This window comes from Homalodisca vitripennis, chromosome 3, assembly GCF_021130785.1.
Source record: "Homalodisca vitripennis isolate AUS2020 chromosome 3, UT_GWSS_2.1, whole genome shotgun sequence".
Taxonomy (NCBI): Eukaryota; Metazoa; Arthropoda; class Insecta; order Hemiptera; family Cicadellidae; genus Homalodisca; species Homalodisca vitripennis.
In genome coordinates this window covers 193336347-193349255 of record NC_060209.1, presented here as the reverse complement: position 1 = coordinate 193349255, position 12909 = coordinate 193336347, and the positions used below count along the sequence as shown (strand labels likewise).

Genomic DNA, 12909 nt, shown 5'->3' with positions numbered 1-12909 from the left:
CACTAAAATCAACCTCAGGTCTTTTCTAGTATGTGTCCGCATTCTCTATTTTAATTTCTATAAGTTAGATTACGTTACTAGAGCTACAAATGTAATTTCTAAAGGTAATTGAGGTTAGGTTAAGCTAGGTTTTTGACAATAATTTGCAAAAACAATTGGAAAACGAGTTTATTAATTTGTATGAAAAAACACAAATTAGTAATGAAAGATGTTTAAAATAATATACTATTCTGGTGGCCAGAACGCTTTAATGTTCTCCAGGATTTGTTCGAACAAATCTGTGTTTTGGTGGCGATGTTTCCACAGAAACTCACACAAGTATGAGTCTAGCAAGTTGCGACTTGTACCGCATTCGTTCCTATTACGCCGTTTTGCCGACGCCCAGAGCGATTCAATTCTCTGTGTGTGTGCTCCTGTTGTAGGATCAACAAAATTTTCAGAATGGGTTAGATCACGCGATGCTTGCCCACTGCGTCTTTTAGACAAAAAATTAACTTGAGCTTGCAAAGTCCAAGCGGCGCGCGTTTATCACTGATATTTAATTACAATCTTTGTGAATGCGGGGACATATTAGAAAAGACCCATCAACCTCTTCACCTGGAATTGACGACGTGAGTGCCAAGCTGCTGAAGTTTTGCATTGATGAAGTATCTGAGCCTTTAATAGTTTCTATTCATATCATTTCTAACCTTTAGATTATTGAAAAAGTTTAAGTATCAGTAAATACATTATGATAATTACATATTTTGTGTCTGAAAAAAAAATCTTATTTATAACATAAAACCTTTTTAAGAAAGAAAAAACTTTTATTTCTCTTGCAATATATTAATAATATCAATACATAGTCAAATAAATACTGGATGCATGTAACATTACCTTTAATAGTGCACTAACTTGGCTAGTTGTATGATTTGATCATAATGTTTTTTTCTTACACGACTTAAGCATTCTTTTAGCTTCACAACTACAACTGTAGACATTTATTATATAACATATAGGAAGAGAAATAAAAATTTAACTCCCATATAGCGTGTTTGGTGGATCATTGTATACTTACATATCCTTATAAGTAACACATCTACTACAACGTGAATATTCAGTTTGGAATAAATGTTACTCTACTTAAAAAGTTCCCCTAAATGAATTCATGCATCATAATATATTGTTTTTTATTCTTAAAATTTGCAGATAATAATGAATGAATTTTCATTTAAACTACCCATTCTCTTAGACCTCTTCTAAATTTCTACTACAAGCATTACCTACCAAAGCATATATTATATGAATTCATGTTATTATAAAATCAATATTAATAAATATTTGTGAAAAACAACAATATACTTAACCAAACTAAATAACAAGTCATATAATAATAATAATTATAAAGCTACCAATGTAATTAAGCTGTAATTATTACAAATGAATTTTAATCTTGGGTTTTAGGCTTACGCAGCAGTATCATAACTAAAACGTAACTTTTCTGGTTCAAACTGTGTCAAAATACTATTTACACAACTAAATTATTGTAATATTTTAGCCTACAATCAACAGATGTCAAATCAAAACTGACCAAAATGTACCTTAAGTATTTAATTATATGAGCAATTCTTCGACGCAGTGTGACCTGGTAAACATAGTTATTAAAAGTAGTTTTTAATCAATTAAATACGGTTTGTACAATTTTTACAAAATTTATAGGCATACGTCAGTAGGCATTCTTAAGTGTACAATGAAATGTTTAGGTGTTCCGAGACCGTAAGTGGCTGGGACAGATCCGATACGTTGACGGCAAGATGGCAGTACATGAACGGAAGGTGTCTGGCGTGGCTTCATGCCCCTCAGACTATGGGGAGTGTCTACAAACAGCCCGTAACACTTTTAACAAGGCTAGAAAGGTAGGTGAATTAAACTAAATGTTCTTTATTTAACCAGCAAAGTTTGGTCCACAAGATCCTTTCTTACACTTAGTCTGAGTTTTGTTTTACCGTGAGATCGGTACGAAAATTGTCATATAAGAAAGTGATTTAGTATCAAGATAATATTTTACATAATCATAACAAAACTTTTGTTAACCCTCTGACTGCCGATTAGACAGTTTTGTAATCTATTATTCTAAAATCTGTAAAAACTTGTTTTACTGCAAACGTAACTGTATTTGGTATTATTTTGTTTACAATGAACAGTAGAATACAATGATAATAAGTAACTAGGGTAAACATTTTCATTTGAATGTTTTACAGTGATTGGAAAAATTTCGTTTAGTTATTTGTATGTAAAATATAGCCTGGAAAATATAGTTCAGTGTATAAATTTCAAATTCTAAGATAGCTTAAAGGTCACCAATTTAGTCTAGTTTAACAGAATGTATACTTTTCTATGGTGGGTGTTTGGGTAAATAAATTAGTTTTAGCGCAAAAACTGAAAGTGGTACAAGAAGCGTGGTTTTTGTGATCAAAAACAGATACATTTTTTAAAGTTTTTATAAATTGCTATAAACTGTAAACCTAACTATATTTGGCATCATTTTATTTACAATAAAATAGAGAACACTATAATAATAAATAATTTATTGTTAGATTGTAAAGATTGTTATTTGTTATGGTTAGTAGACATTTTTATAATGCGCTTCTAAGAGAAGGGATTCTTACCTGATAAAAAACAGCTATTGTAATAATGTTTTTGGGTTTTTTTAATTTTATAAAAACTTAAAAGGTTACAAATTTAGTCCATTTATATATAGATATAGTAATATTTTGTTATAAAACTATAAACTACTTACAAAAACAAAAAATGTGGGTTGAACTAATTTTCCTGCAAAGACGATAACAGCAACTTCATTCTAAAATTACTCTGCTGTCACAGAACAACAAAAAAACCAGTGCTGTGTTCGGCAACTCTTTACCTTTCTAATGAATGGTATATGAATCGTGCTGATATTCGATTGTTTACTTATTATAACAAATGAGATTAAGCAGGCGGTCCAAATCAACGGATATCTATTGATTGGAAATCGGAGGGTTAAAGAAATAAAACGTTTATCATAAAAAGGTTTTCATGATTAATGAGGTCATAAAGTGAAGTTTTAATATGAGAGTTTCAGTATCTCCCTGTTAAGAAGAGAAACAACCTCCCATTCTGGCAAAGGTAAACCTTGACTTGTAATAAACATTTACATTCTCACTTTGACACAAGCACATCCACCTGTCAGCATGGCACACACAGTACCTCAGGCTGGACCTGCTTCGGTAACCGCTTCCAATACACCCGTATATCCTGGCTGTCCTTAGGAATGATGTTGAGTCATTGGGCAATACATGGAAGCCAAAGTGAAAAGTAATTCTTGTACTCCCATAGGATACAAATTTAAAATAATTTGAAATAGATTTTGGCTTAGTAAACTAGATAGTAATATTGGATATATCAACAATGAGCACTTCATTCAATCAACTAAGATGTTGTTTGACAAGTTGCTGCTATTTCACTCTGAGTAGACATATCTAGATGATAGTTTTATAAGAGTTCTGTCAGTGTCAGTGTCATTGTAATCAGCTGTATGAAACATTTATAGAGGAGAACAGTCCAAACCCATTTGCAAAAATTGAATTGACCTCTTTGGGAATCGAACCTGTGACCTCTCGGTCAAAGAACCACAGCCTTACCTCTATGCTATGGTGAAACTTTTGGAGCGTCTCACTAAATACTGATGGCATATAAATAGAGAGCTGCAATAATTAAAATCAAGTTTAGTCTTTATGCGATAAAAATCGTTTTAGCAGTTGAAGCAAATAAATAGATACAAATTTCTATGTACATATCTCATAACAGCATCTGTCTTTATTATGTTTATAGTCAACCCAAGGTTTTTAACTATGTCTCCACACACAAGAGGGCTTTCATACTCTGTCCTCTTGTAGGATCCAATTGTGTTGAAATTAATTGAGTTTTGTAAACGTGAGTGGTAAATAATGATTGGCTTCGTTTATTTATAGTTTAGTTTGGGCTCATGATTTTCTGACCATGTAACGATACTCATATACCTATTTTCATTAGCTCTACTGACGTAGTCATTGATAAATCGGTTTGAAAGTGCTAGTAGATTTGTAGGTTGGCATACATATACATGTGAGTCTTGCAGTGTTTGAGCACGAAGTGAATGCCATTCATGATAAGTACAAATAGTAGAGGACCAAGAATTGAGCCCTGTGGTAGCCCACGAGAAACATATTTCATTGACATCCTGAAGTCATGTCATCAACCTAGATACATAGCTGCTTCTCTAACAGAAAATACTTTAAGCAATAAATTGTGTGGTCAAAAGCTTAATAAAATTGTTTTAGCTAACAGTAATTTGTGATTAAACTGTTGAAATCTGTTGATAGATGGCTCAGAGATACCCACTGGGTGACCAGTGCGTCATGTTCAACGAAGAAACCAACAGACTCCGGTGGTTCATGTTACCGAGTGAGGCACAGGACCTACTACTGGGCAACTGCACCAATGTCAAGACATCGCTTCCTTTTACCCCGTCTGACTACGGGGGTAGCCGTGGCGGTGGCGGTCTGTCACCCCCACATCACAGCCCTCACAGCTTCTCCCGCCACAAGAGCTTGTCCTCACTCGAGATACAACTTAACAATATCAAGTGAGTGGAAATCAATTCTAAGAATATATCAAAATATTTGTCAGATGTTTAATTGTAATTTAAATATTTACACGAGTGAACTTCCAATGTTACGTGTCACAGTAGCCAGGAGGTAAGGGCCCGAGCTGATAGTTGCAGCAAGGATCACCCCCGCCTGGTGGGTGCTCGTGAGCGCTGTTACAGTCTGGGCGGGGACACACTGCCCACCCTTCCCCGCAGCCGTCGCGACCGACAGATCAGCTGCAGTCAGACAGACGGACACCGTGATAACTCTCTCTCAGGTACACAGACTAACTTTAGCATCTGTTCACACTTCTCTGTAGTTTCTGTTTGTCTCTTACATTCCAGCATCCAGATCCAGATCTTTATTGTCATTAGGCAACAATGGTGCAATAGACATGGTCAAATTTTTACAATTATTGTCAATTATTACAACTTAAAAAATCTTTCATACTCTTACAACAACTCTCTATCTTATAACATGGACTCATAAAAAACTGTCAACAAGCAGATATACAGTACAACAATTATTTAACAAAGATAAATCAACAACATCAACATAACAAGATTAAAACAAAAGATCAATAAATACACACAAATAACAAGGTAATAAATAGAATAATAAATACTTAATATTAATTAAAATCTTGTCACTGATATCACAGACCAGGTACTCATCAATGCTGTAAAAACACTTTTCTTTTAGCCATTTGCTTAGAATAATTTTAAACCTATTAATACTAACTTCCCATGCACTTTCAGATAACTTATTAAATAATTTAATTTTCATGTATATATGGCTCATTTTTGTTTTCTGTAGCCTTATAGAGAATTGGTCAAGCATATGTCTCTGCCTTGTACTATAATTATGTACATCTTGACGGTTTTGATAATTACTTAAATTTTCTTTAACATTCAGTACACAGTTATAAATATACATACATGGTAAGGTCATAATTTTAAGTTCTTTAAAAAATGGTAAGCACGAATTCCTATCACTTACATTTGTTATAACTCTTACAGCTTTCTTTTGCCATATATAAAAGCTCTTTGTGATTCATTACTGCCTCCCCAAAGTGTTATTCCATAGTTTAAGTTACTATGAAAGAATGCATAGTAAGCTCTTATGAGACTCTCTAAACTTACACAATTTCTCAATTTACGGAGCAAAAAAACCACTCTTGATAATTTTGTGCAAAGCTGGTTGACATGACTTGACCAGCTAAGGGTACTATCCAAATATAGCCCAAGCAACTTTACCGGCCTAAAATTACGATATATGTCACTATTTAGAGAGAATACAATTTGTTCAGTTTTGTTCTTGTTTACTGATAAATAGTTTGCCTGAAACCACTCAAGTGCTATCCTCATAGAGTGTTCTTGCTCCGTTATGAGGTTTTTAAGATTATGTTGTTTATTAATGAATGTTGTGTCGTCAGCATATAAAACAGAAAAACATGGCATACTATAAGCAAAATCATTAATTGCAACTATAAATAAAACTATAAATAATTGCATCAACTGTTTTATGTTTGGATAGTATAGAACAAGAACTTGCAAACTGTTTGGTTTGCTTTAAATATACATATATTAGTCTTGTTTATTTGATCAGCCAGTAATATTGTGAAGAGCTGAGAGAGTATGTTTTGTTGAACAGGAGTTGCAGAGCAGCCAGTGAGAGTGTCAACTCCTCCTGTCGTGGTCACCACAAACAACCCTCAACACTTGCAGGTCAGTGACTACTCAAGGTATCCCTTAGTCGAAGTCAAGTGATACCTTAGTCAAAGTAAAGTGATATTTTAGTCGAAGTCAAGTGATATCTTAGTCAAGTCAAGTGATATTTTAGTCGAAGAAAAGTGACACCTTAGTCGAAGTCAAGTGACACCTTAGTCGAAGTCAAGTGACATCTTAGTCGAAGCCAAGTGACATATTAGTCGAAGTCAAGTGATATCTTAGTCGAAGTCAAGTGATATCTTAGTCGAAGACTTCAGTTGTGTTGAAATATTATGTAGTCTTTGAAAAATAGTTTGTACTATACTTTGAATTGGATAATAAAGTTATATCAAAGAATTAAACTATATAAACGATATTGCTATTTATAATGGTTACATCACACAACTTATTGATAACATACTTCGTAAATCAATAAAATTAAAAGCGAGAAACTAGAACAACATTACTGCCCCTTCAAGACAACAAATAAGAACTCATTATAATTCTTGTACAACGTACAGCAGTATTTCAAACCAGTTACAGAAAGATTTTAAAAAACATACAAGCAAATGTTACTTACAATATAAATAATAAATAATCATAAATATTAGAGTATGTCAAAGACAAACACTCATATGAAAACAAATTATAAATTTATTAAATTAAATGAAACGACTGTGATAAACTTGCATTATCCAAACAAAAAGGAACATCAAAACACAATTTAAATAATATTTTGCACACATAAAATATGGAAGAACCAAAAAATCTGCTGTTGTGAAACATTACATTGAATCTGGACATATACAAAATTTACGATAATTAAAATAAGTTAAAAACGAATCACATTTGAAAAAATTTGTTTACATTTTAAACAATTTACAAATAATGAAGACGGACTTGTTGAAAATTTGACTCTACTCTCACCTCAATTTATATATACAAGAAAATAAAAATACAACACTATTTGAATATTTTATACTGGCTAACCATATTTCCAAATCCTTCACCATAGATTACATATTAACATATAAATGTTTGTTCGTGGAGTCGCTTGATGATGAAATCGTTGATTTTGGCACGTCACAAAATAAAAATTAATATCGGAAAATTGTGTGATCATTATTAGTTGTATACAATTTTAAATTTTCCATTTGTTCCAAGAATCTTCGTTCATGATTCCAATGTATTTTATAACAACATTGGGTATAATTTATGTATGTTTTTAGTGTTGTTTGTGATGAATTGTCTCCTTTTCAGGCATATATGCAAGAAGTATCCATGTCTTTGGCAACAGAAATCAAGTCCGAGATAAGAGAAGTAATCAACCGAGTGGAGGATGTCTTGTCGTCGGAGAGTGCAGATGAGAGCGGTTGCTGCGAGCGAAGACAGACAATGTCGGGTCCTCATGTAGTCATCAACAGTTCAGCGTTTGACGTGACCGGCAGACAGCAGAGTGTCAGCACACCGGTGTTCGATGTGTCGAGCAGCCAGCAATGTGTCACTCCACCATGCAACGTCAACGCAGGTCAACAGTGTGGCACTCCTCCTGTGCCTGACGTCATTTTGAATCAGCAGTGTGGCACTCCTCCCATGTTTGACGTATGTCTGGGTGTGCAGTGCTACACCCCTCCTGTGGTTGACGGTGGTGTGGGGCCGCAGAGCACCCCCGTGCCGATGTTCGATCTGAGTAGTGGCCAGCAGAGTATGGTATTGCCGTGTCTGCAGCCGTTGGGGTTGCCGTCCACCCCACAACGACAACGGGCCTTCTCGTCCCCTAGCTCATCCTTCTTGCAGATCATGGACCCCAACTTGCAGGCTTCTCCCCACAGTTCCATTTCGGGCCGACCACGTGGCGGAATGCTTGGCTGAGCTCACCGGAGAGATGGTGTCCGAACTGAAGTCCGAGATCAGAGAAATGGTGAACCAGGTGGACGAGTTGATCTCTCCTAGCAGTGAGAGTTGCCGGACCAACTCGCCCGACGTGGAGACGGAGAAACCTCGCCGCACGGAAAGTGACTCCTCACTCACTGATGTCGTCGAGATGGACTGCCTCAATTCCATCACAGAGGGCGTTGAGGACTGCCACAAACTGAAGTTCAAAGACACGAGAAGATCGACTGTTAACAGTATTAGTTCACAAGATAGTGGCATCAACCTGAGTTATCACGAAAGAGACTCTTCTCCTGCCGACACCATCTGGAGGCGGAACAGTGAAATGAAGGACAAGGCAAAGAAATCTGCTTCAAAAAAGTTTGAACACTGTAATCTGGCCAACAAGAAAGAACAAGAGAACGGCTTAGCAGATCATTTAAAAGATAATTTATCAAAACCCAGATGGCATTGTCCACCAAAAAATATATGGAAACCTACCACTGATGTAAGTATCAAATAGTATATTTTAAAGTTTCTTTTTGCATTAAATTAAAAATTAAATTGAAGGGTTGACATTTAGAAATATTTTTTATTTGCAAGTTGAATTAAATATATAGATATTTTCAAATTATGGTGGTTTTGGGTTCTGCATGCTATACTTGGCAAAAATGCAAAGTATCTCCCTGAAATTAAATTTTTAGTGACTGAAATTTTTGGCTGAAATGAATATTCCCTTTGTCCGAGAATTGAGTAATTAGAACCTACCCTCACTCCATTATTGTGGAGATCTAATCTAAGACTTAATAATAGTAGTTAAAGTAAGTTAATTAGTGTACATAATTAGAGATAAGAAATGCATTCCACGAATACACGTGCGCCTTGCCTTTGCCGTAGATTAAAAGTTCTTTGTACTTGAAGTAAAGAAAGATAAGAGAAAACAACATTTGGCAGTAGGAAAAAACTGCATACTTTTCATTTTAGGTGTTATTTCTACACATGTGAGCATTAATTACATAGATTGTCACCAGTCTGAAGACTGATGTTGAAGCATAAATCAGACATTCATTATCATGTGTACTGAAAAACAATTGTAGGATAGCACCATTATGCACTTGTCAGTTAATGACAAAATTCATTTTGCATTCATACTATTAAGGCATAATAATGACTGTAGTACAAAATAATACTCATAAAGCCTGTAGCAGCAAGGCATGTATTCAGATTATATTCTTTTCATCTAAAAGGTACATATCACAGTTTACCTTCATTTACATTGAGAGGAAACCATACAAATAATTGCAGAATTTATGTAATACACATGTCAACAAGTGGTTGTAAGAACAAATACGGTACAATATGAACTAGGGTTTAATGAGAGAGACCAAATATGGTAAATGAATCAAAGTTTAGAGAGAGAAAACAAATATGGTACAACATGAACCAGAGTTTAGTGAGAGAAAACAGATATGGTACAACATGAACCAGGGTTTAGTGAGAGAAAACAAATATGGTACAACATGAACCAGAGTTTAGAGAGAGAAAACAGATATGGTACAACATGAACCAGAGTTTAGAGAGAGAAAACAAATATGGTACAACATGAACCAGAGTTTAGAGAGAGAAAACAAATAGGGTACAAGAACCAGAGTTTATAGAGAGAAGCAAATACAGTTTAGTAAAACGGTTAGTAAATCTTTAATACATTCCGCTCCTTCAAATTATGTTCAGCCTATTTATTTTCGCAAAATCCAGGTGTCCCAAATTTTTTGCAATCCAGTATATTTTGGCACTGTTGTTTTTCAGCCATAACCTTTGACAATATCATCTGATTGTTTTAAAATTTCATATACTGGCTTACCACAATGATTTTGGTGAAAATACCAATTCTGGTGTTCCAGAGTTCAAAAGTGTAGGTTTTGACGTGTCCTGTATATTTGATTGCCTCTTTAGCACATGTGTAATCCATGAATAACCAAATATCTTTTGTTTTAACTTTATCTTCATTCATGTACTTATAGAAGAAATTATTGTTCTGATTAAAGAATAAAATATTTAATATATGTAGAAATATTGATATTGGAACCATCCATCTCTAAATAAGAAAAGTAGTTTAGAGTTAAGAAAGGGAATAGTTTATATGAAGTATGAATGTCTGGTTGCAGGCGCTGAAGGAGTTCGCCATGATCCAGGACGGGGACCGAGTACTGGTCTGTCTGTCGGGGGGCAAGGACTCGCTGTCTCTGCTGCACACCCTGCACCAGTACCAGTACTACGCCAACAGCAAAGGTGTGCACTTCACCTTGGGTGCAGCCACTGTAGACCCCGGTAGCTCAGCTTACAACCCTCGCCCACTCATCCCTTACCTCCACACCCTCGGCGTGCACTACCTCTTCGAGGAGCAGCGTAAGTGAGCCTCTCACTGGTTACTTTGCTATTTAAGCTGCTTTGTGTATTGAATTTCCACTACTTTAAACCTTTAAGTGCTAGTTTATTTCAAACTCTATCCTGGCTGTATTTTTTTGGTTCCAAATTTCCTCATGTACTATCTATCTAACTTATGATTGAAGTAGGCCTATAATTTTTGTTTCCGTACATTAATTAATCAATATTTGTTTGTTAAATAGATATTTGGCTATCTGGTTTTCATCAACAAACTTGAATTTTTAATTGTTTTATTTATTTTTTATATGTATATATAAATATTAAAAAATAAATAATTTTCAAGATATTATTTTGTTTTTGTGGTATGTTTGTGAACTGCATTTATTAAGAAGTACAAAAAAATAAGAATTAGCTTGATATCTTAAAAAATAACCATGTTATGAGTTGTGTACAAAACTCATACGTTTTCTCTAAAATGGCTTGGATTTTTGGCACATCACTCGATATAATCATGTAATGGCTGGTGTTAAAAGGGTTAATTATAGTGTTGTTAATTTAATATTTTATTTTTGCACATTTTCAGAAATCCTAGAGACGGCATCACAAGTGGAGTGCAAGTCGATCTGTAGCTTCTGTAGTCGCATGAAGCGAGGACGGTTGTACGCGGCTGCGCGGCGTGAGGGCTACAACGTGCTGGCACTCGGACAACACCTGGATGATCTGGCGGAGAGCTTCCTCATGTCCACCTTTCACAATGGTCGCCTACGCTCCATGAAGGCGCATTATTACATCAAGTAAGCAACTTTCCTGTCAATAACATTTTATTTTATTTCGTTACTTGTAAATAAAACCATTTGTGACTTTCCTCAAAGTTATATCCAATTTATATACTCTAACAGATTTTGACTGATTGTGATTCACATGAGAATTTTATATTAATGTATAATTTTTTTGCTATTATTTTACATGAACTTTTTCTATAAATATGTACTGTTACAGAGTTACAAAATTAACATTTTATATTTAAATGTTACAGTATATCAACTTTTGATACAAGTAAAAGTAAAAATGTTCATCAATTGTTGTATATCAATCAGAAGTCTAGATTCTCAGCCATAAGATAAGGTTATATTTAATGCCAATATATTTTTTTCAAAAGAACTACATGTTTTATAAAGGTTCGAAAGTAAATTTATAGATTTTCTATATAACTTTTTTGTGCTAGGTTCATTCAAAATACTACTCTTCCAACAAAACATAATTATAAATGCTTTTGTTATAAAGAAATATTCAGCTAATATGTAAAACACTATTTTTATTATTAGTCCATAAAAAGTCTTGATTTTTGTGTTAATTATAGCGTTTTTATTTTATATTTTTAATGATTTTTACAGTTTCTTACTAGTAGACATATTTTGTTTATCTTGATTTATGCTAAATAAATTTGTATGTATGTATGTAACAAGGGACTCAGACATTGCAATTTTACAACAAACCTTATAACTAAGCATGTTATATTTTGTTGTTTTGTTTTATAAACTAGACAATTTTGTTCTCTTATTATATAACCAAATTCTGCATTTCATGCTAGAAAACCATTTATATAAATCACTTTAAATAAAAACGTATGTCTCAAAGTAGTTTAAAGACTTTGTAAATTAGCCAAAATAGGCCTGCCAGCACAGGAAGAATAGAGGATAGTTCTACGTTTACGTACTTACTCCCGTAACCAAGGATTACTCCCAACTAGCCACCTCAATTTCTCCAAATCGAAATTTTCCTTTCCTGCCAGTTTTCTTACTCCTCTCTATTTAATCCTTTCATCGAAGTTGGGTCTTGCACTGGTTGTCCTTCATGTTGGATTTCCCCTCCATAGTTCCTTTAACAATTGTCCTTCTTTTCTAATCACACCCTCACCTTCAACCTTGTTCTAAGATGAAATCAAGTCAAATATGAGACAGAGTATAAAGTCGCATATTAATAAACAAGTTCGTTTCTGTTCCTTTACAGAGAGCGTGACCTGAGAGTGATCCGGCCGTTTGTATACGTGCGTGAGCGCTCCCTGCGCCAGTTCGCCGAGAGCAGACATCTCCCTGTCATACCAGAAAACTGCCCTGCGTGTTTTGAAGCTCCCAAGGTAGGTGCTGGACTCTTCAGTATAGTTTACCAAAAATAAGCACCATGCACCATAATACAATTTTTAACTTTAACATTTAGGTTTGAATTTTACACCTCTAAAACACTCCGAGTGTGAACCCCATAATCATTAACAGTCCATTGTATTATCATTTGTAGCA

At 34.5% G+C, this 12909-nt stretch overlaps 1 protein-coding gene across 1 annotated transcript in view; it reads left to right on the top strand.

Annotated features, from left to right (window-relative positions):
* Positions 1-12909, top strand: part of LOC124357947 — a 142103-nt gene that overhangs the window by 118482 nt on the left and 10712 nt on the right. Inside the window, 9 exon segments of the mRNA XM_046810096.1 lie at positions 1743-1895; positions 4380-4642; positions 4745-4923; positions 6300-6373; positions 7616-8226; positions 8228-8735; positions 10393-10633; positions 11196-11406; positions 12623-12749. Of these exon segments, the coding sequence (XP_046666052.1) occupies positions 1743-1895; positions 4380-4642; positions 4745-4923; positions 6300-6373; positions 7616-8226; positions 8228-8735; positions 10393-10633; positions 11196-11406; positions 12623-12749 (2367 nt within the window).